Genomic DNA, 25,445 nt, shown 5'->3' on the forward strand with positions numbered 1-25,445 from the left:
AGAACATCAGTCACCAAGAAAATAGAAGAAGGAAACACTATTGGCGCAATACGAGTCATCACCAGTGAGGACTCAATTGCTGACAGAGATGCCGCAACAGCTCAAGCCCTAAGGGAGAAACACCCACCCAGGGCTCCGCGTGAGGACGACATTGTACAAGTGGGGGCTACCGGAGCAGAACCTCTCTGGGTGGCTGAATCTGTGGTCCATAAGGCAGCCATGTCCTTCCCTACAGGATCAGCAGGTGGGTTCACAGTACTAAAACCCAACCACCTCAAGCAAATGCTCAACCCTGCACTGGGTGACATTGCAAAGAACCTCTTGGTGGAACTAACCAGATTCACCAACACATGTCTAGCTGGCAACATACCAGCGTCCATAAGACCTATCTTTTTTGGAGCATCTCTCTGTGCTCTAAAGAAAAAGGATGGAGGGATCAGGCCAATAGCTGTGGGCAATTCTCTCCGCCGTCTCGTCACAAAGGCAGCTGCAAGAACAGTTAGTGATGCAGCGGCCAACATGCTGAAGCCAAAACAGCTCGGGTTTGGCATTCTACAAGGGTGTGAGGCGGCAGCCCATGCAGCTCGAGCCTTCATCGCCAACATCACAGACGAAAAGGCCCTTATCAAGCTAGATTTCAAAAATGCCTTCAATTTGGTGCGGAGGGATGCTGTACTCCGTGTGGTTCATAGTCATTTCCCTTCCCTCTACCCTTTTGTACATTCATGCTACAGTATGGATCTTAAGGTACTTTTTGGCGAACATGAAATTGACTCGCGAGAAGGCGTCGAACAGGGTGACCCCCTTGCTCCTCTCCTTTTCTGCTTAGTCATCAAACAAGTCACAGAGGTCCTGTCCAGCGAGCTTAACATCTGGTTCTTGGATGATGGTACCCTAGCTGGTTCCCAAGACTCCCTCCTGGAGGACATCAGAAAAATTCAGGAGCAAGGTGCAGTTTTAGGCCTCACCCTGAACCCTTCTAAATGTGAAATAATATGTTCCAACCAGGGCATCGTAGAGAGAATAGAGGGTCTTCTGCCAAATATCCATAAAACTAAACCTGAAGACAGCACACTCCAAGGAGCTCCCCTGGGGTTGAAAGCCATCGATGAGGTCCTTGATAAGAAAATCGCCGACCTTAAGAGGATGGATGGGAGGATTGAGGATATTGATGCTCATGATGCACTCTACCTCATCACCAGATGTCTGTCCCTCCCCAGGTTAACCTACTTTGTGAGGTGTTCACCATCTTACAGTAGCCAAAAACTAAGTGAGTATGACCGGTTACTGAAATCAATGCTAGAAAAAGCCCTTAACCTCTCTCTCGATGACCTACAGTGGAAACAAGCCTCTCTTCCCGTAAGACTTGGGGGCCTCGGAGTCCGAACAGCAACGCAAATCGCTGTTCCAGCCTTCCTGTCCTCCTTATCAGCATCCGACGACCTTGTGAAGGAAATTCTACCTGCCCACTTACATCAGCTGGCAGGTGTACATGATCCCAATTTTACACGCTGTGCCACAGAGTGGGCCTCTCGTGCAGGCCAATCACCTCAACCACCATCCCGAAAAGCCCACAAGCAATCCAGCTGGGATGGCCCCATTGTAGACCAAGTTGCTGCAGAGTGCCTGGGTGCTGCAACAACACAACACGACATTGCTCGCCTCACAGCAGTAGCAGCACCACATGCAGGGGATTTCCTGTTAGCAACCCCAATGTCGGCAACTGGCACGCATCTCACACCACACACCCTCCGAATTGCTGTGGCCCTCCGCTTTGCTGCCCCAATCCACACCAGATATAGGTGTATTTGCGACGAGGTGGTGGCTGACAGGTACGGCCACCATGGCCTACTCTGCCAAAGCACAGGGGGATGGCACTCAAGGCACAGTGAAGTTAACGACATCATCAAGAGGAGCCTCACCACAGCTGGATGCCCAGCTGAAAGAGAGCCCCGTTACCTAACGCCCCGTAACTCTGATGCTCTTATTGGTCGCCCGGATGGTATCACAGTGAACCCCTGGAAGAATGGCAAGCAGTTGGTATGGGACTACACGTGCGTATCAACCCTGGCTAACACCTACATTAACCTCAGTGTTGCACAACCAGGTGGCGCTGCCACCCACAGGGAAGCAGCCAAATCCCGTAAGTATAGAGAACTGGATCACCACTACAATTTTGTCCCCATTGCTTCTGAGACACTCGGCGCCTGGGGTAAAAGTGCTACCAGTTTTTTGAAGGAACTGGGTTCTAGGCTCATTGAAACAACAAGGGACCCGAGAGCTGCAAGCTTTCTTTTCCAGCGCCTCAGTGTGGCGATACAGAGGGGAAATGCGCACTGCATCCAGGGTTCCTGCCCGCCATCTGAGGAGCTGGAGGAACTCGGCAACCTATGATAACCATCTTTGTAACCCATATGTAACTCCTTTTTTGTAACAAAGTTCAAATAAAGTAAATATATATGTGTACATACAAAAGAATGGGGGTGGTAGGAGAAGATAATATTAGTGTTCAGTGAGAAACCACAAGGTCTCCTCTGAATACTTTTTATTTTCTTCTCCGAGGCTTTGGGTCCCCACATTGGCACCAGAGGTGGTACCCTCACAATACCGGAGGTCGGTATTGGGTTTGTTTTGACATTAGGGGGTCCTCACATGGCAAGCAGGCTGCCTACCTCTATCGTCCCCTCCCTCACCCTCACAGAACCTCTTCCCCCACTCCCTCACTCCTGCTCTCCCCCACACCCTCACTTCCTGCCTCCCTCCCCCCCAAGACCCATCTGGGAAATGGCTCAGAAGACTGCCAGCCAGCCAGAGACAGCCTGGAGAATCTCCATCTAATTCAATAAAGCATTCATGAAACAAGTATTTTCTGAGGGGAGCCCCTATGGCTCCCCGGGGCTTACTAGGCTGATACACTAATGTTAAAATAAATACTTTGGCATCAGTCATGTGTATGGAGTTCTAGGGCCTACCGGGGACCACGAGCCATAACCTGGCCCCCTCAGAGAGGCAAGGGGAGCAATGGCCTATAGAAACCCCCGTGTAATTGGAAGCATTCTATGTCTGCCATCGACCAGGTTAGGCACCCAGAAAGGTAGGCGTCCCAAAACAAACCCCTATTCTGGAGAAAATTGCAACAAAGTCAAACGAGTGGATAAAACTCCACAAACAAAAACGAGCAAACTAGTATGATGTCATCTGTTGTCGCGCCGCTGTCTGCACAGCCCCCCCCTCCTGGGGGGGAAGGGGCAGCCCCAGACCTACCACACCGGCGATCCACACCCCAGTTCTTCAGGCTGATGCTATCGGCTCGGTTGTGTGCTCTGGCTCCAGTATTTTTGCAGCGCTGTGCCTTGTGTGTGGCTGCTGTACTCCATGGGTGTGAGAGCCAGGAGTTATTCCTCAGTACTCGGTCTACATGAGCCCAAGGTTCCCTTCCCTAGGTGCATTTTAAGTACTGCCCTTGGAGCTTGGGGTTCCCTTCCACAAGTTCCTCTGGGTCTGCTTCTGCTAGGCAGTATTTCTGCTCAGTTTCTCGGCTGCTCTTTGGGTACTTGGGGGTTTTGTCTCCCCTAGTTAACCTTAGGGTAAGAGGCAGTTTTCGCACTGGTAAGGGGCGTAGGGTGCTGTGCAGCTAGTTGTCACCTATCACAGTGGCCGGCTCTGTTCTTTGGGGTACGTTGTCCTCTTGCGGGGTTTTGTTTTTCTTTTTGTTTTTGCCTTGGTGGGGGGCTCTGCCCTATTTGCCACTGGTGTTTGGCCTCACCCTGATACTTGGTGGTGCCCCCTGCTTGGTCTCCGTGAGTGCACACGTCCCTGGGGTTCAGCTTTAGACAGTTTGTTTGATAGTTTTGGGCGCAGGTTAGCAGTACCTTCCTGGGTTTACCTGAGCACGAGTCCTATTCAAGTAAAAGCTCAGGACCCTGGGAATCCCCTAGGAGATGTATGGGTCCGATGGATGTGACCCCGGGGTTTCCCTCGCTTCGTGTGAGTTTGAGGGTTGTTCGGTCTCCTTGTCTCAGGGCGATCCTCACTGTTTTTGCCTCCGTCACGCAGCCTGTTGGGTCAGTGACACTTTCAACCCTGAGTCCTGTGAGTATTGTTGCTTAAATTATTAAGCAACAGTTGCTTATTAAATTGAGTTACCCAATCTATGGATGATCATCTTCGGGTACAAGCTGCACAGGTGTTGCATTCTAGGTTTCAGTTGTTGCAACGCGCCAGGTTGGTTGCTCACCCGGATGCCCCGCGGCTGCCCCGTTTTGCTTATGGGGACCCGAACTTGGGGGTGGGGGTCGTTTCGACCCTGGTTCAGTCCGCACCTCCCGGTCCTTCCCCTCCTGATGCTCGTTCCGGTCCCCCTCCTCTGCTTTTAGCCCCAAAATGTCTGAGGGTTTCGGAGTCGGGGCAAGGGTTCATTGGTCTTGAGACTCGGGCAGCCTCGGGGGATGCCCCCGCTGGTGTGGCGATGGAGGCATTCGAGTCACCTCCCCCGGCCAAAGCCTCTGGGTCTGACCAGTGGGCCTCCTCCTATCCAGCTTCCGTGGCTGCTCCGGCCTTGTCTAGTGGGGTCGGTGCTTGGGGGAAGGACACGGCCCCGGGTCCTGCGGAAGAGGATCCTGGGGCTGGGGAGGGGCTGACTTGGGGGCCTTGGGCCCCGCTGAACCCCACTTGGGTTTTTCTACCCTCTGAGTGGGGTTTACTGTTACAAGGAGTAAGATTTTCTTTTCCCACCTCTGCGTCCGAGTTGGATTTGGTGTCTGTCCCTTCCCTCGTTTGGTTCTGTGTTCCCCGGGTGCTTCGGTTCCGTCTTTCCAGAGGTTTTTGGCTTATCGCGTCCAACCTGCTGCGGTGCGGGCGGCCCTTGCGGCAAACCTCCTGCATGACCTGGTTTATGCCTCAGCAATGGATCCCCTCGGCTTTCAAGTTTGGGACTTCGTTCCCTTTCTGGCTCCGTTATGAGGTTCTGGAGTCGTCCTGGCTGGCGTACTGTCCTGTCTTTGCCTTGGAGGCCTGGCACTCCTCCTGCCGTTCACACACGCTTGAGTGGCGGGAGGCTTCGACGGTGCTTCAGGTTTTCCTGGGGGGTGACCTTGAACACCTCAATGAGTGCTTGTTTGCTTCTGCCCTTCCCCAGGATGTTGTTGTCATTCAGCTCCATGTGCAGGTTCCCTCCCTTTTGGCGGCGCAGGTGGCGGAGGACTTGCGCGCTTGGGGCCTTTTGGTTGTGGCCTTGCGCTTCTTTTCCCTCTTGGAGCTGTCTTCTGACAGGCTCACGGAGGATGTGGGGGCACTTGGGGCTGTTCCTGGGTCTGGCGCCTTGGCCTCAGCTGCTCGCTCATCGGCTGCCATGCTGAAGCTTATCGTGCCAATCTTGCAGGATGCGGTGGCTCTGTTTTATGCCTCCCGGCTTGCGTGTCGGCAAACGGTGCTTGCCTCCTCTGTGGAATCCAATTGGGCCATGACTCTTAGGATGTCTTCCCCTTTTAGCCCTCTCTTGTTTGAGGCTTCAGCCGTTGCGCAGAATATTCAGGCTGCTTCAGGTTCTTGCCATCCTATGTCAGACTTGCTGGTTCTCCGGGGGTCCCGTGGTAGGCCTTCATGGAAGAGTCGTGCCAAGGCTTGGGGTTCATCTCGTCGTGGTAGGCCACTGGTGTCAGGTTTGGGTTCGGCTCCTCCTTTGGACCAGCCTTCGTCTGGTCGGCGAGGTGTTCGCTCTGTGTGAGGTTCTGGGTCTCGTAAGGGGCGCCGGCCCTTTCGCCGTTCGTCCCATTGACGGGGCGATGAGGGGAGGCTTGCGCTGTTCACTTATGCCTGATCCCACGATTTGTGGGCTTTTTTGGTCGCTTCACATGGCCTCAGGTGGTGTTGGGTGGCCCCCTCCCCCTGTGGAGGGTTCGGGGCTGGCAGGGCAGGCTTCTTCCCCTGCACTCTGTGTGGGGAAGTCATCCCTGCGATAACGTCCCTCGGATGGGTTTCCCGTCTGTTTCCCGTCTGCGCGGACCTTCTGGTACATTCTGGACTTGTCCCATCTGAACCCCTGGGTTCATTGCACCTCCTTACGGATGACCACACTGTCTCAGACTCGGCTCCTGTTTGAGCTGGGCGCTTGGATGGTGTCCCTGAACCTCTGGGACGCTTATTGGCACAACCCGATTCATCCAGGGTTCAGGGACTGGCTCGGTTTTGTTGTGGGGATTCGTGCTTGCCGCTGCGCAGACAGCGGCGCGGTGACGTATGACGTCATACTAGTTTCCTTGCTTTCTGTTGAAGAGTTCTATCCACTAGTTCAGCTTTAGGTAGCAATTTTCACCAGAATAGGGGTTTGTTTTGGAATGCTTACCTTTCTGGATGCTTGACCTGGTCGATGGCAGACATAGAATGCTTCCTACCACACGGGGGTTTCTATAGGCCATTGCTCCCTTTGCCTCTCTGAGGGGGCCAGGTTCTGGCCGTGGTCCCCGGTAGGCCCTAGAACTCCATACACATGACCGATGCCAAAGTCTGACATTAGCATATCAGCCTGGTAAAGCTCCAGGGAGCCGACGGGGCTCCCCCCAGAAAAAGAGAGGTAGACATTTGGAACTAGTGGGAAGGTGGTGGATGCCAAAACCATCAGCAGTTTCTACGTGTCATATGACAGAGTACAGGAAAGATGAGACACCATAAGCATAACTACACCTAGGTAATTACACTTACACTCATGGTCTCTATTTATATATAAATATAATGTATGGTCACAATATTACATTATCACATTTCTTTAATTATAAAAGTAATATATAGTGTTACTTCCTTAAAAATTTACCTTACCCACAAAATTTCTTACCTAAGGCTTTGTCTCTACTTTCAGTTTCACTGGGAGTGTTGTCATCATTACTGCTGAGTCCAGAAACTGTCGGTGTAACAAGCAATCCCTCATCGTGACGACTCACATTTGTTAATGAAGTCAAGAGTGTCAAAATATTGGCTTCATCACCACCAGCAAACACTGGTCCAACAACAGAAACAAATTTGTCTCTCAGTGCAGTGTTCTGGCTTGGTTCTGGCCTAAATTAAACAAAAAAGTTAGATGTTACAAAACATGAACCAAACAATCTTTCAAGCATTTAGCGTTCAAGAACATGTGCCTATTATTATTAAGCATATGAAAGTATCCATGGAATTGAAAATAAAAAATAGAGATAAAAACCAGTGTTGAATGTAATGAAACACCATTTTCTTTGGCTCCCCGGAGCTACATCACCAAAGACGAAAACTAAAGGGACTTACCCGGGAGGAGGTCGATGCTCGCACCTCAACTCATAGACGAGGTAACACGCTGCAACCGCCAACCTAAAGCAACACAGGCCCGACTAGACCCAGAAACATTTATGAGGTAGCATGCAGCCAGGACCCTGTTCGACCGCCAAAAACCCCGCGCCCGAATGTCAGCCAAGGACATGTTACTGAAGACAGCAGGTAGAGCTGCAAACTTACGAACGTCGTGGGCACTGGGACAGACCGCAGGCTAGCTAGACAGAATAACCCTGCAGACGACTTGAGAGACTCGAACCCGAGAACAGGGAAGAAGGGAAACCGAATCAACCCAAAGCGCATCCCTAGTTACAGAGGTCGTGGCGCGCAAAGAACGGCAGAGCTGAAACCAGACACAACACATGATGCACTCCGGCCTAACCAACCAAGCATCAACAACCCAAGGACCCCTTTGAAAAGCAGCAGTCTCATTCTTCACCAAAAAAGGAGACGGCTGTAAACGAACAAACCTATCACCTCGACCAAAAGAGCAGAAACCCCTGCCCCGGAGGAGAGCATGAAGCTCCCCAACCCGGCCCATCAGAGGTCAATGCCAACAAGAAAAGAGCCTTACAAAAACAATCCTGAACTGAAGGGGCCACAAGAAACTAAGGAGAGATATGCAGGCGATGAGTCACAATAACGTGGCTAAAGTATGTTGACCAGACCACACAATCGACTTGAGAATGGTCCAGGACGGACCGAAACATCGTCATCCCTTCACCTTCTAGTGTGTGGTCTGGTCAACTGAGAGATAGATAAGAGAGAACCCTGTCCAGGACGACTCAGGCGGCACATGAGCAGGCCTGAGGTGAAACAACACCCGAGACAGCTTGCGAAACTGCGCAGAAGTAACATCAGTGCCAAAAGCTGCAGTGGCTTCGCCAACGCCGCACGATACGAGGCGATAGTATTCGACATAAGCTGACGGTCCTGAAACAGTCACGAGAGAAAGGACAAAACAACCTTAACAGAAAGTGAAGTACAGCAACGAAGAGACAAAAAAGAAATGAAAGGATCGCCAGGAAAATTCATACTGCCACCGAGACAAAGCATGCACGTGGGAAACAATCAACAAAGCTTACTGACAGCTGAGTGGGCAGCGCTTCAGATTTGTAGTCCTGAGGTTGCAGGTTTGATCCCCGGTGGAGGCGGAAACAAAATGGGCAGTTTCTTTCACTCTGATGCCCCTGTTACCTAGCAGTAAATTGGAACCTGGGAGTTAGACAGCTACTACGGGCTGCTTCCTGGGGGTGTGTAACAAAAAAGGAGGCTCGATCGAGGACTGGACAGCGGGGATGCTAAGCCTCAAAATCATTTTAAGATAACCTCATGATAACCTGATCACCATACAGATACACCATACTGATATACCACCCCTGATTACACCACACAGCTGCAGGCGGCTGGTGGCTGAGTGGACATCACTCTAGACTTATGGACCTAAGGACCGGAGTTTGATCCCCGGCACCGGTAGAAAACAAATGGGCACAGTTTCCTTCAACCTGATGCACCTGTTGATGTTGTAGACACACCAACAGATGATGGCTTCAAAGGATTCTCACCACAAGATATAAGGAAAGGAGGTGTTCTTGGCAGGTTAGAGATAATTGAGGATATGCAAAAGAAATATGAAGAAAAAGTGCTTAAATTGGAAGAGGACAATGGAGCTCTTTGGAGTGAGCTTTGCAATCTAAAAGGAAGTATTCTTCAGCAAGGTAAGATTATTACTGCATTAACAGATAAGGTAACAAATCAGGAGGAGCAAATCAAAGAACTAGTGAAAGAAAATGAGGTGTGGAAAGTGAAGTGTGGTGACTTTGAAGAAATAAACAAGAAAATAGACTCGTATGGTGAACAACTCCTAGCAAGCCTAAGGGCTAACATAGAGTTAGGTAAAGATCTCCAACTGGAAACTTCACTGACAACTTACATAGAGGAGGTGAATAAAGAACTAGAAAAGTATAAAGAAGAAATAAAAGCGACATTTGCTCAAGTTGTAAAAGAGAAAGAGACTATCAAAGAAGTGTGTTCGGAAGTCAAAACCAGAAATAACCAACAAGAAGCAGAAATTAGGCAAGCAATTAGGAAAGAACTGGTTACCAACAGTAAACTGGTACAAAACACTGCAGATAGAACTAAGTCCATCTTGAGGTTATCTTGAGATGATTTCGGGGCTTTAGTGTCCCCGCGGCCCGGTCCTCGACCAGGCCTCCACCCCCAGGAAGCAGCCCGTGACAGCTGACTAACACCCAGGTACCTATTTACTGCTAGGTAACAGGAGCATTCAGGGTGAAAGAAACTTTGCCCATTTGTTTCTGCCTCGTGCGGGAATCGAACCCGCGCCACAGAATTACGAGTCCTGCGCGCTATCCACCAGGCTACGAATTTTTGGATGTTTAGAGAAGGAAATATCATCTAGGGTGGACCGAGCGACAGAAGAGATGAAAATCATAGAGAAAATAGTAGGTTTAGGAGAAGGCTCAAAGGAAAATGTCAGTGATTTTAGAAGAATAGGAAAATATGAGAAAGAAAAGAACCGCCCCTTAAGGGTGACGTTTAATGGAGTGAAAAACATGATGGATGTGCTAAGAAATGCCAGGAAATTGCAGAGTGATGAGGTTGGCAAACTTTGGTCAATAAGACAAGACCTCTCCAAGGAAGACAGAGAAAAGCTGAAAATGAACCTAATTGAGGCAAAACGCCTAAATGGGGATAGAAATGAAGAAGACAGAAATTTTTTTTTCTACAAAGTGACAGGGACTGGAAAGCTTGTGAAATGGTACATAAAAACAAAGCAACAAGATCAGTAGTGGAAGGGGGAGTAAAGAGCAAAGGAAAAGGGAACATGTTCCTGAAAATTGTATATACCAACATAGATGGAGAGAGGTCAAAAACTTTGTAGCTGCAAGATATAATCTAGCTTAGGGTCCCAGATATCAGAGACGAAACTTGAAGGAAATATAATAAATGAAGTCATATTCCCAAGAGGCTATTTAGTTTGGAGACGTGACAGGAAAACTAGGAAGGGGGAGGAGTGGCTGTACTGGTGAAAAAACGCCTGAAGGTAAGAGAGTTAATATTTGAAAACCCTCGAGATATTGACATAATGGCATTGCAGATCTGGAATCAGGATGATAAGCTGATAATTGTAAATGCCTACAGCCCACCAGCAAGCAACACATGGACAAAGGAAGAACTGGATGACAAACGAGAGGGCCTCATAATGGTCGTGAGAGATATTATTGTACAAGCAGATAAAGATAAATCACGACTGTTGATACTGGGGAACTTCAACTTTAAAGCAATAGACTGGGAGGCCTATGAAGCAAGAACGGAGGACTTTTGAACATGCAGATTTGTGAACCTCATTCTGGAGACATTCTTGTATCAACACATAAAGCAAGCCACAAGAATGAGGGAAGGAGATGTACCATCAGTACTGGATCTAGTATTCACCAGGAAAGAAGAAGAGATATTTGATATCCAGTACCTTCCTCCCTTGGGAAAGAGTGATCACGTCCTGTTAGACATTGATTATGCTTTAAGATATCATCTAGAAGAAAATGGGGACATTGAAACAGTTGATAAACTCGATTTAAGGAGAGGACACTATGGGGAACTTCAAAATTTTTTTAATGAGTGCAATTGGACAGAATTGTTGCTAGGCAGGGAAGTAAATGAAATGTATGCCAAATTTTTAAAAATATACGAGGAAGGCACACAAACATTCATACCAAAACAGAGATGCAGGGCCAGAAAACAGGATTGGTTCGACAGAAATTGTGAGAGGGCTAGAGACCAAAAGACACAAAAATGGAATCAGTATAAGAAGAGGCCAAACCCCCAAACATACCAGCGATACAAAGATGCGAGAAACAACTATACGGCAGTAAGGAGAGAGGCAGAAAGAAATTTTGGAAAAGGGATAGCGGATAAATGTAAAACAGAACCGGGCCTATTCTACAAATTCATAAACAACAAATTGCAGGTAAAGGATAATATACAGAGGTTGAAAATGGGAAACAGATTCACGGAAAATGAAAAGGAAATGTGTGAAACATTAACCCTTAAAGTGCGCATCACGTCATATGACGTGGTAGACGTTGATCCAGTCAACTGCGCATCGCGTCATGTGACGTGTTGGAGTACTACGCAAGATTTAAACGGCCCACGGATACTCGGGGGTTCACCACACCTTCATCAGGGCTCTTGTAAACAGATGCCAAATTTTTTTTTAAATCGTGGGCCAAAATCCCGGGTGTTAGGGGCCTCAGTATTGAGTGAGCAACCAAGCCTGATGCACGCAGCATGAGCTAACAACACTGCTGTTCAGCTTGTGACCACAGCATCGCTTAAAAATGCCATAATATACTTGTTCATGCTATTATGTAGCAATGATATTATTACAGAAGACCCCTGACTGTGATAAAACTGACCAGGGTTCTGATAATAGCAGGAGTGTGGTGATATTTAGCGCTGTGCTCCATGGAGGGAGGAGTAATGCTTTGGGAGGGAGGATGGTGGCATTGTCTTCTGACTGTGTGTGGCCACCTTTTATTGACTGCACTCAGCATACCAGCTTAGTGGTTCGCTATGGTGAACACAAATGTAGATACTTATATATAACATGTGTATGGAGGGTATAAACAGCAAGAGGAGAAGGTTGGGAGCCGCCATTTTGGCGAGGGCAGTGGCGTCGTCTGCACGACGCCACCGTGCAGACGACTGTGTTGTTTACTGGTTACCACAATGGTCTTTGGGCACCATACCAGTTTACTTGTACAAGTATGGTGAATAAAACAGGTAGATATTGATATATAATGTATGTATATAGCGTAATAACACCAAAAAACAGTATTGTTGGAGTAGAAATATTAGTGCGTCTGGCCTTGAGGGCGGCAGCCATCAGCTGACTGTGAGGTCCTACGTTTTTGTTCCTTTACTCACCATACAAGCTTAGATGTACAGTTATGGTGAACAAAACATGTAAATACTTATATATAACGTCTGTATATAAAAGCAAAAACAGTATGGTGGGTGGGGAATGGTGGCAAGTCAGGTGAGGTGAGAGAGGGAGGGAGTGGCAGCCAGTGGCAGCCTTGAGGGCGGCAGCCATCAGCTGACTGTGAGGTTCCTACGTCTTTGTGCCTTTACTCACCATACAAGCTTAGATGTACAGTTATGGTGAACAAAACATGTAAATACTTATATATAATGTCCGTATATAGAAGCAAAAACATTATGGTGGGTGGAGAATGTGGGTGAGTCAGATGACTTGAGGGAGGGTGTGAGTGGCAGGCTGGTACACGGCGGTCACTCCTCGTTACTTTTTGACTCATAATAGCTACTTGGTGGTTCGTTATGGTGAACAAAACATGCAGATACTTATATATAACCTGTGTATATAGTGTAATAACCGACAAAGTATTTGTTCACTGATTGATGAACATAATTGAATCAACAATATGCACACCATATTTTTGAGTACAGCGATGATTCACTCATTTTATAATATAAATATATCAAATTACACACTATTGAATAATATTACAGCAAAAAAACTATGAAAAATCAATCAGAGACATTGAAATAATTAGGTAATTATCTCTTTGTGGCAACTCCGGCCTGACAGCTGGCGATCAACAGATCGCCTGGGACGAACGCTCAGTCAGCTCCTATTTTTTGCCACACTTCCCCGCCCTATAGCGGCCAATATATGCCACTTACGATTTTTTTATTATTTTTCCCGTGATCAGTGAACACAACTTAATAGGTTAGGACGAGAAAATGTTTTTTTTTTTTTTCAAAATTACATGCGCCTGTGGGGAAGAAAGGATATTATACCCCTAGCATGTTAAGGGTTAAATGAAAAGTTCCAAAGTGTGTTTGTACAAAATGAAATCTTCAGAGAACCAGACACAATAAGAATTCCAGAGAACAACATAGAGCGGATAGAGGTGTCTAGAGATGAAGTGGAAAATATGCTAAAGGAGCTCAGTAAGAACAAAGCAGCTGGTCCAGATGGCGTTTCACCATGGGTTCTGAGAGAATGTGCATCTGAGCTCAGCATTCCACTTCACCTGATCTTTCAGGCATCCCTGTGTACAGGAATCGTAGCAGACGTGTGGAAACAGGCTAGCATAGTTCCAATCTACAAAAGTGGCAGCAGGCAAGACCCCCTCAATTATAGACCTGTATCATTGACAAGTGTAATATTGAAAGTATTGGAAAAACTAATCAAAACTAAATGGGTAGAACACCTGGAGAGAAATGATATAATATCAGACAGACAGTATGGTTTTCGATCTGGAAGATCCTGTGTATCGAATTTACTCAGTTTCTATGATCGAGCCACAGAGATATTACAGGAAAGAGATGGTTGGGTTGACTGCATCTATCTGGACCTAAAAAAGGCTTTCGACAGAGTTCCACATAAGAGGTTGTTCTGGAAACTGGAAAATATTGGAGGGGTGACAGGTAAGCTTCTAACATGGATGAAAAATTTTCTGACTGATAGAAAAATGAGGGCAGTAATCAGAGGCAATGTATCGGAATGGAGAAATGTCACAAGTGGAGTACCACAGGGTTCAGTTCTGGCACCAGTGATGTTTATTGTCTACATAAATGATCTACCGTTTGGTATACAGAATTATATGAACATGTTTGCTGATGATGCTAAGATAATAGGAAGGATAAGAAATTTAGATGATTGTCATGCTCTTCAAGAAGACCTGGACAAAATAAGTATATGGAGCACCACTTGGCAAATGGAATTTAATGCTAATAAATGTCATGTTATGGAATGTGGAATAGGAGAACATAGACCCCACACAACCTATATATTATGTGAGAAATCTTTAAAGAATTCTGATAAAGAAAGAGATCTAGGGGTGGTTCTAGATAGAAAACTATCACCTGAGGACCACATAAAGAATATTATGCAAGGAGCCTATGCTATGCTTTCTAACTTCAGAATTGCTTTTAGCACTTTCCCGCTCTCGGCGCTCAAAAAAAATCAATACCCCAGATGCTTTCGGCACTTTGCGCGCCTACGCGGTAAGACCGAAAAAGTGTACACTCTTTTGACTGTCCTGACAATAATTGAAGGCGCACGTATTTAAATTTGGTATCACTGTGTTCGCAATGAAATTGTCTATAAGAGCATACCTATAAAATGCCGCCCAAGCATAAGGAGTATCAACACCAAATAAAAAACTATGCAGATCACTCGCCGAGAGCGCCAAACAGCAACAAAATGTTTCCACTCTCTTAATGGTTGCGAAGCCTACAGTTGTCCTACATCGCTAATTTTGGTATCATTTGAATCGCAATAAAATTCTCTACACGGACATATGCATATGAATGTTAAATATAGGTAATTGCCCACCCGCAAGAGTGTGTGAAGTGGAGAGTAGTTAGCCGCGAGCGCACTGGCGAAAACACAGGGGGGAAATCATGCTTGGAAAGTAAATACATTTATACGTTTCCTGACCCTACTTTTCTATGTATGTATTTTTTTTATACCAATGTGTTTGCAATAAAATTTTCTATAAGATGAAATGTATAACATTTGTACAAAGCATGTGTAAGAGAAGCGCCAAATATAGAACCACGTCGCTCAGTATGCGTTCGCGGCAGAAACGAACGCATTGTTTTCGTTCGTTTGATGTTTGTCATGTTTATACTTGTTGAAACATTTTATAATTTGTATGACAGTGATCGCAGTAAAATTCCCTACACAGACATATACATAACACATACAAATATTTCCCACGTGTTGGATATATCAACGGGTAAAGGGAACCCAGTGCCACACGGCCGCCACACCCAGAGCCACACCCTCCACACCCCCAAACATACTTTGTGTTTTTTTTTTTTTTTACTCATAGAAGTTTATGTGATATAATATTCATTCTGGTACCAAAAAATTCGCAAATAAATTCTCTACAAAACGTATATAATATAACTTCATATAGATGATAAAAAATTCCAAATAGGTATACTTACCCTGTCTATGTTGATTGAAGATCAACAGTTGAGCATTTTTTCTTCACTCCACCATCTTCAGGCTTCTGATCCTGAAGTTGCTCATCTGATGTTTCTTAGGTGGAGTGAAGCTGTTGCCGGTGGTTATTTTTTCTCCACCCAAAATATCTTTCTTCGGTGGTACCTTGTGTAGCAAGGCGCAGCGCACAGTGCCACATCACAAGTTTTACATCCATAAATCACGTCCCTCCTTTTGCCAGACTTGAAACAAACACGGCATCTTCTTTTTTTAGCCAAGTGCACGAGTTCATGCGTCAACTTGTAGTTGAGACGTTGTTCTGAATCTATAATTCTTGTATTTCTTGGATGCACTGGAGGAATATTGTCTTCTACAGGAACCACCAAACTTGTAGTAGAATCTTCTATGAAATCAGAAACATCAAGTGGTTCTATGTCCTCAATGTCCATTTCAGAATTTGTGGTTGATGAGTGGGCTTGAGGTGAACAGAGGACGCCTCGCACCAGATGGGCCGGGTGTTGAAACTGCCGCGTCAGCAAGAGGAGCTGCACTGGCATCTATGTCGGGAACATGTGGTATGCTTCTTGTTGTTGGCCATTCCTCGCTGTTCCACGCCAATAAGGCTGAGTCATAAGGCTAAGGCCAATCTGAGAGTATCCCCATACATTTCGGTTAAAAAATGGAATTTATAGAAATATTTTTTCGATGGACGAGAAAAGTAGGCTGTTATGCGGAATCGCAAGAAAAAACAGTGACGAGTTATCTCTAATCTAAAGCGCGAAAGTGTTAAATACATGGATGGCGATATACTAAAGAAATTGTTCATGACTTTGGTTAGGCCAAAGCTGGAATATGCAGCTGTTGTGTGGTGCCCATATCTTAAGAAGCACATCAACAAACTGGAAAAGGTGCAAAGACATGCTACTAAGTGGCTCCCAGAACTGAAGGGCAAGAGCTACGAGGAGAGGTTGGAAGCATTAAATATGCCAAAACTAGAAGACAGAAGAAAAAGAGGTGATGTGATCACTACGTACAAAATAGTAACAGGAATTGATAAAATCGACAGGGAAGATTTCCTGCGACCTGGAACTTCAAGAACAAGAGGTCATAGATTTAAACTAGCTAAACACAGATGCCGAAGAAATATAAGAAAATTCACCTTCGCAAATAGAGTGGTAGACGGTTGGAACAAGTTTAGTGAGAAGGTGGTGGAGGTCAAGACCGTCAGTAGTTTCAAAGCGTTATATGACAAAGAGTGCTGGGAAGACGGGACACCACGAGCGTAGCTCTCATCTTGTAACTACACTTAGGTAATTACCTGTTACCTAGCAGTAAATAGGTACCTGGGAGTTAGACAGCTGCTACAGGCTGCTTCCTGGGTGTGTAATTACCCAAGTTTAATTACCTAAGCAAGCTACAGTGGCAAGCTGCAGTTACAGAATGAAAGCTATGCTCGTGGTGTCCCGTCTCCCCAGCACTCTTTGTCATATAACACTTTGAAATTAATGACAGTTTTGGCCTCCACCATCTTCTCATCTAACTTATTCCAACCGTCTACCACTGTTTACAAAGGTGAATTTTCTTATATTTCTCCAGCAGCTTTGTTTCGTTAGTTTAAATCTATGACTCTTGTTTTTGAAGTTCCTGGTCTCAGGAATTCTTCAGTATCAATTTCATAGATTCCTGTTACTATTTTGTACTTAGTGATCATATCATCTCTTTTTCTTCAATCTTCTAGCCATGAGTAACATGTCCCACTGTGCACATGGCATATATATACTCTATAGGGTGCCAGGCACGATTGAAATGGCTCGCGGCTACACGGGGTTCACAGTAGCTTCCTCAGGGCTCTTGTAAACAGTCGCCATTTAAAAAAAAAATCATGGGCAATATTCTCCGGTATGAGAGCCACAGAACAACCAAGGCTGGCACACGCAGCATAAGCGAACAGCATTGCTGTTCAGCTTGTGACCACAGCATCGCCGAAAAATGTCAAAATAAATATATATCTGCTATTATTTAGCAATGACAATATTACAGATGAGCCCTGACTGTGATAAAAAACCAGCATTGAATATAATGAAACGCCATTTTCTGGGCGAGACCCGGATGCTCCCTGGAGCTATACCTGGCTGATATGCTAATGTCAGACTTTGGCATCAGTCATGTGTATGGAGTTCTTAGGGCCTACCGGGGACCACGGCCAGAACCTGGCCCCCTCAGAGAGGCAAAGGGAGCAATGGCCTATAGAAACCCCCGTGTGGTTGGAAGCATTCTATGTCTGCCATCGACCAGGTCAAGCATCCAGAAAGGTAAGCATCCCAAAACAAACCCCTATTCTGGTAAAAATTACTATCAAAAGCCAAACTAGTGGATAGAACTCTCCAATAGAAAACAAGCAAACAAGTATGACGTCACACGTTACTACGCCTCTGTCTGCGAAGCTCTCCCCTGCCCGGAAGGGGGGGAGCCCCAGACCTCTCACGCGGCTATCCACCAATCACTTCTGAGGCTGGATGTCAAAACAAGCGAAAAACTGCCGACCGGAGGGAGGGAAGGTTGCCAGGATTTTGTTCTCACCCAGAAAATGGCGTTTCATTACATTCAACGTTAGTTTTCTGGGGGGAGCCCTGTCGGTTCCCCGGAGCTAACTACCCACAGAGGAAGGTCAAAGGGATGAATCCAGGAGGGGAACACCACACATCCCTCAACGGAAAGCAAGACAACTGGCTGCAATCGCCAACCCAAGGCGACACAGGCCTGAACGAGCCCGGGAATGACACAAGACAACTAGCAGCCAGGCCCCTGTACAACCGCCAAAAAGCCCAGTGCCCGAAGTCAGCAAGGACATGCCACCAAAACGGCAGCAAGAGCAGCAAAACCACAAAAGCCACGGACAAAGAACACAGGCTGGCTAGCCCCAATAACACAGCAGATGACCCAGGACACCTTCTCCCGCGAACAGGGAGGAATGGAACTGGATCAACCGAAAGCGCACTCAGGACACAGAAGCCGCGGCGCGCAAATAACAGAGGAGGGCCGCAAGTGAACACAAAACACGACGCACCCCCTGCCCAACCAACCAAACACCAACAAACCAAGGGAACCCCCCCCTTCCCCCCGAACGCTGCAGCCTCACTCCGTGCCAGGAAAGAGGGAGAAGGCTGGAACCGAACAAACCAAACGCCATAACCGATGGAGAGCAAGAAGCTCAGCGACCTGAGCCCTAGAGGCAACCGCCAACAGGAAAAGAGCTGTCAAAACAAACCCAAACCGAAGGGGCCACCACCAACCGAGGAGAAGAAAGAACACGTTGCCCAGAGACCAGGACAGCCCAAGCGGCGCAAGAACAGGCTGGACGTGAAACAACGCACGAGACAGCCTACGAACGGCGCAGATGTAACACCAAGACCGAAAGCAAACCGAAGCGACAGTATGCGGCAAGTCAACGGCCCCCAACCCCCACCAGAAAAGCCAAGCCGACGCCAACAAACGTAGCCACCTAAGAAGGGACAGAAGGAAAAGGAAGGACCGTCAAATTACCCCATACTGTCGCTAAGAAAAGCACGCAGGTGGGACACCGACTACGAAGCCACCCGACCACCTACGAAAGGTGAGACTCGAGGCAGAACTCAACCATCCCCGTCAAGGTTTATCCGAGCCTAGGAAGAGGCGGAGCCGCGGAAAGATCTCGAGCGTGACCACCGAGGAGGCAGAGCCAGAAACCCAAGCCGGCAAAGACGGAGATGGAACGTCTGTCGAACAGAAAACCCTCCAACGTGAGCGAGCTCGCCAGGAGACCGGAAACTATGAACCCGACGCAAAACCCCAGAGAAGGAACACCGCGAGACCCCGAAAAAGCCCACAGGCAGGGCAAGCCAGGAAAACAGGAATCCAAACCTGGCAACAGGAAGGCCAAAAGGCACAAACAAAACACACAACAGTGTGAAGGAGATGCACGAAGAAGGGAAGCGGTGGAAGCAGTCCCCGCACACAGACAGAAGGTCTGCAAGTGCAAACCTGACAGAGCCCAGGAGATGTCAGGGAAACGACAGGGGAGAGGCAGGACAAAAGAGCCAAAGCGCAACCCCAGGCACAAAATTACAGCAAAATTTCACCCCACAACATCCCAACACAGTAACAAGTACCACCTGTCACCGTGGCACACGTTACCAATGCACACGCGCACCAGCAACATGCACCACACACAACAGGCAGTATGCAACATGCACCACACACAACAGGCAGTATGCAACATGCACCACACACAACAGGCAGTATGCAACATGCACCACACACAACAGGCAGTATGCAACATGCACCACACACAACAGGCAGTATGCAACATGTAACATGCAACCGGAAGGAACATCTCGCGGCGAAGGCAGAGAATGGCAGAGCCTGACTCCAGACAGGGCCAGAGATACAAAAGAGCTGAGCAGGCCCAGGAACCAGCACACTAAGCGACCGACAGCAGAGAGGTGGGACCAAGAGCCAAAGCCCAACCCCAACAAGCACAACTAGGGGAGGACAACTAGGGGCAGAACAGAGAATCCAATGTTCCATCAAAGTTTGTATCTCACCTTGTAAGCATGTACATTACCTGAATAAACATCTGAACTTCAATTTGAATGTACAGTGGCACCTCAACATACGATTGCCCCTACTTACGATAATTTCGAGTTACGATATAAATTTCATCGAAAAATGCGACTCGACATCCGATATTTGTTGGTACACGTTCAGGTCGGCCGAGCACATGGTTCCCAGTCAAGCGGTCTGACCTGCCTCAGTTTACTACAGCTATCCGCTTAGTGACGATCGCGCTTATAAGAAATTCCGCTTTTGTGGTGATTTTTTGCATTTTGAACATTAAAAGTAATTATTATATAATACGCCATGAGTCCCAGGAAAGTCAGTGGTAAGGCTCAACATATGAGATCCCATGTAAGAATGACCTTAGAGCAGAAACAAGAGATCATTCGTAAATATGAAGGTGTGCAGGTAGGTGAACTGGCTAGGCAGTACAACAAATTTGTCAACAATATCCACCATACTAGCTAAGAAAAAGGACATTATAGGTGCTAATGTGATGCATCATTACAGACAAATGTTAAAACGAAGGGAAAAACAACTGTCTCTTGACATTTGTAGTGAGACAAACAAGCACTGAACCACAACCAGGTCCTAGTAGTATTCAGGCAAAACGTAGGAGAGAGAGAGAGAGAGCGAGTACCCCAGAGAAAACATCACTGCCTGTTGTGATAATGGAAGGGGACTCCCCTTCCAAACAGTAACAACTCTCCTCCTCCCCCCCTCATCACCATCTTCCATACGCCATCAAGAGCCCTCCATAAAGGTAAGAGTAACTTTGGTACTGTATTGTAGTTAGAAAAAAACATTGTATTCAGCATAAAATGTATTTTTATGTTAACATTTTGGAGGGTGGGGAACGGATTAATTCAAATCCCTTTATTTCTTATGGGAAAAATCGCTTCGACTTCCGATATTTCAACTTACGATCCGTCTCTGGGAACGGATTAGCATCGTAAGTCGAGGCCCCATTGTACATGGAAAAGCTAAGCTAGGTACAGCAAGACCGGCAAGGAATGAGGGACCCAGAAAGCATGGGAACAAATAACCCAAACAAGGCAGGCCCCAGGAAAAAGCACGGAAGGGCCGAACAAAATGCCACAAGCGCACTCCAAAACGCAACCGAAGTATCAAAACGTCACCACAAAACCCTCTTGACACAGGAACATGCACCACAAAACAGGCACCACCACTTACGCACCGAGGAATGTTACGTACCTCAATTAGATACGTAATTGAATAAATTAATTTGTACTTATATATGTGCTTTGTGTATAATATGATTACATGTATGTACATTTATATATGGTAACAAATATGTGTTTATATATTTTATTGTTGCCTGTTGGATTAGGCCCAATGTACCGTGGGAAGGATTGTTTTTTTCTGTGTGCGCTCGGCTGATTCCCGCGGGAAAAATGATTTGTAATGATCATCAAGTGGGTAACAGTATGTGAAATTATAATTGTTTGAACATTAGGCGGCAAGAGTCCGTGGGGGGGGGGGAGTTTAGTTGCTGGTGGGCGTGCCAACATTTCCCTTTGTTTGTTTTATTTTAATTACTGCATGAAGTAATAATTAAATTATCTCTGTTATACATGTTAGTCTGACCATTTACTAAGTTAGTTTAAGATTACTCTTGTCACAATATATTGCTCCATGTAACTTTAATAAATACTCTGTACTTTGGCAATCTTTCGCGGGGCGGAAGCAATGATTTTTAGTCCCGTTGCTAAGTCAGTCAGTAGCTAGTACAGACCAGGAGAGTTAACATCTGTGGGAGATAAGTCTGTGTATTTATGTTTTGCCATAATAATACTAGATATATTATTCTAGGAGAGACAGTACTTTTTGATTTTGCTTTAATAGTGATATATTGGTCCATCTGTTATTTATATAATATTAAGAATTATAATGAATATATATATTAAAATTTATATGTATATTTCTTCAGTCCTAAGGGAGAAATTTTACTAAGATTGCTTGTACCAATCATGGGGTTACACTGGTGACCCGCTCTAGAGAACAGCAGTTGTAGTAGCCCTAGACATTTAAGGTCTTGCTGTTGTTAGGGTTTTGAGCCGTAACGCACGATTGGTAACAAGGAACACGGTGGAGGTGGGGCCCCGAACACAAGCACGAAACCTGCCTAATACCTGCATTATGGGGTTCTGGGAGTTCATCTACTTCCCAAGCCCGCATGGGTGGACATGAATAGGAGAGGGACTGGATGGGCACAGTCTGGAGCTGCCCCGTATGGGGCGAGAGGCCTCCTGCAGTCACCAGCGGGCTGATGTCCGAATCAGGAGGTTAGAAACAAGAGCTGCCATCACTGGGCCAACAGGCGTGCTGCAGGCACCCCTGTGAGAATGTTCCATGTACTCATGTACGTATGTACTCCCATTCGTACCCCCAAAAAACGAATCAGTGCCTGGACGAAGGAGACCCCAGACCACATAAACTCACCTGCAGAACAGTGGCACAGTAGAGTCAAGACAGTTTTTATGGTCGAGCAACAGAGATTTTACAGGAAAGAGATGGTTGGGTTGACTGCATCTATCTGGACCTAAAAAAGGCTTTCAACAGAGTTCCCCATAAGAGGTTGTTCTGGAAACTGGAACATATTGGAGGGGTGACAGGTAAGCTTCTAACATGGATGAAAAATTTCCTAACTGACAGAAAAATGAGGGCTGTAATCAGAGGCAAGGTATCGGATTGGAGGAATGTCACAAGTGGAGTACCACAGGGTTCAGTTCTTGCACCGGTAATGTTCATTGTCTACATAAACGATCTACCAGTGGGAATACAGAATTATATGAACATGTTTGCTGATGATGCTAAGATAATAGGAAGGATAAGAAACTTAGATGATTGTCATGCCCTTCAAGATGACCTGGACAAAATAAGTATATGGAGCACCACTTGGCAAATGGAATTTAATGTTAATAAATGCCATGTTATGGAATGTGGAATAGGAGAACATAGACCCCACACAACCTATATATTATATGAGAAATCTTTAAAGAATTCTGATAAAGAAAGAGATCTAGGGGTGGTTCTAGATAGAAAACTATCACCTGAGGACCACATGAAGAATATTGTGCGAGGAGCCTATGACACGCTTTCTAACTTCAGAATTGCTTTTAAATACTTGATGGCGATATACTAAAGAAATTGTTCACGACTTTTGTTAGGCCAAAGCTAGAATATGCAGCGGTTGTGTGGTGCCCATATCTTAAGAAGCACATCAACAAACTGGAAAAGGTGCAAAGACATGCTACTAAGTAGCTCCCAGAACTAAAGGGCAAGAGCTACGAGGAGAGGTTATCTTGAGGTTATCTTGAGATGATTTCGGGGCTTTAGTGTCCCCGCGGCCCAGTCTTCGACCAGGCCTCCACCCCCAGGAAGCAGCCCGTGACAGCTGACTAACACCCAGGTACCTATTTTACTGCTAGGTAACAGGGGCATAGAGTGAAAGAAACTCTGCCCATTGTTTCTCGCCGGCGCCTGGGATCGACCCCAGGACCACAAGTCCCGCATGCTGTCCGCTCGGCCGACCGGCTCCCTGTTAGAGGCATTAAATATGCCAAAACTAGAAGACAGAAGAAAAAGAGGTGATATGATCACTACATACAAAATAGTAACAGGAATCGATAAAATTGATAGGGAAGAATTCCTGAGACCCGGAACTTCAAGAACAAGAGATCATAGATTTAAACTAACGAAACAAAGCTGCCGGAGAAATATAAGAAAATTCACTTTCGCAAACAGAGTGGTAGACGGTTGGAACAAGTTAGGTGAGAAGGTGGTGGAAGCCAACACCGTCAGTAGTTTCAAAGCGTTATATGACAAAGAGTGCTGGGAAGACGGGACACCACAAGCGTAGCTCTCATTCTGTAACTACACTTAGGTAATTACAGTTAGGTAATTACAAAACGAGGCGACAGTAAAAAACATCTAATAACTGTAGTCCTGAAAACCCCAGAAAGGACAAGACAACCCGATGCGAAAGAGAAGACAACCTACGAAGAGCAAGAAAAAGTGCATAGAAACACCAGGAAAGTAATACTACGCTTGTGGTGTCACGGTTAGCCAAGCCAAGACGAAGCTTGCAGGTGGAACACCATTAACAAAGCCACCTGATCACCACAGAGATGGTGATACCCGTGTCAAAATACCAGACGCGAAGAGCCGAGGAGAAGGCCGAACCAGTCACGTACAGGACCAATCCGACCTGCCGAAAGAGGCGGAGCCGCGGGAAAGCGCCCCGGGTTCGGACACCTATCAAGCAGCATCTGAAAATAAAGCTGGGCCGGCCACCAAGGAACCATAAGGACTACTCTCGTGGGAATGGGCTCCAACCGAGCCAGAACCCGAAGCAACAGCTGGACCGGAAAAAGAGGAACAGGTACCCCCACCTCGACCAGTCCTGCCAAAAAGCATCCACCGTGAACGCCTCGCAGGCGGGTAAGAGAGCCACATAAAATGGGCGACGCCTAGACCATGCCGACTCGGAGACGCTCATGGCCAGGAGTCCATACGTCCGGCAGAGCCAACAAAACGAGTCAGTGACGATTGGTCAATCCGCGAACAGAGGAATGAACCGAGACAGCTGTCTGCCAGGACGCAGGACACACCCCGGACATGAACCTCATGGTTAGCCAAAACCCTGAGAATCCAGTAAACGAGCCACCCTAAGGAACCAACCCCAAAGGTCAACACCTAAGAGAAACCCTGTGGTTCTGGCAAAGAACCGCCTGAGAACAGTCCGAATGGAGCTGAATGGTAGAGCACCGAGTGACCCAAACCCTCCGAAGCGCAAACCAGACAGCCACGAACTCCCGAACCGTGCTGTGAGCCCGACGGACGGACAGACCCCACCATCCCCGGCTGACCTGGTGAGCACTGGTCACAAAGCCCCAGCCGAGAGATGACCCATCCGTGAACACATCGAGCGAAGGCTCGGGGAGGTGCCAAGGCACGGAACCCCGAAAACTCAAAAAAGGAAGCTGGTGAAGCTACACCAACACAAGAGCCCCGGAGGAATGAACCCAACGATTGCAAGAGGCGGAAGGGGAGTATCCGAAGGAACCAAACAGACGCCGAAGCCAAACCCGACCCTGCGGGCAGACCATCACGTCGAAGTTCAGACTCCTGCACAACTGCTCGAGCAACCATTGAGCAACCCGGGACCCCCTCATGAACAGCCGAAGTCGGGACCACAGCCGCAGCAACACTTCTGGAGGGAAAGACAAGGAGCGGCCCAAGAGCCCTAAACAAGGCCCAGCCAGGTCCGAACCCAGGACGGAAACCGGTGGAATGGCCTCTAGATCACCAGTAAACCAAACCTGGCGATCTGGAAAGAACCACACCCCTGGCGAGCAGACAAGCGGACCGACTGGGAGCCCATACCAGCCAGTTGTCGAGGTAGGCCAGACACCGAATCCCAAGCAGACTCAGACAGGGCACCAAGATCTGGTAAAGATGCAAAAATACACCAAGTGCCAATTACAAAATAGGGAAGGCAGCAAAAGCGGCAAGCCTGAAG

At 47.0% G+C, this 25,445-nt stretch overlaps 1 protein-coding gene across 3 annotated transcripts in view; it reads right to left on the reverse strand.

Annotated features, from left to right (window-relative positions):
• Nucleotides 1-25,445, reverse strand: part of mei-41 (meiotic 41) — a 641,172-nt gene that overhangs the window by 579,717 nt on the left and 36,010 nt on the right. For 2 of the 3 annotated variants that reach the window (XM_045729176.2, XM_045729177.2), the window contains one exon: nt 6,830-7,050. The exons of the other annotated variant lie outside the window; for it this stretch is intronic. In XM_045729176.2, the coding sequence (XP_045585132.2) occupies nt 6,830-7,050 (221 nt within the window). The remainder of the gene's footprint in view (nt 1-6,829; nt 7,051-25,445) is intronic. 3 annotated transcript variants of the gene reach the window in all.

This window comes from Procambarus clarkii, chromosome 77 (genome assembly GCF_040958095.1).
Source record: "Procambarus clarkii isolate CNS0578487 chromosome 77, FALCON_Pclarkii_2.0, whole genome shotgun sequence".
In the NCBI taxonomy this organism is placed as follows: Eukaryota; Metazoa; Arthropoda; class Malacostraca; order Decapoda; family Cambaridae; genus Procambarus; species Procambarus clarkii.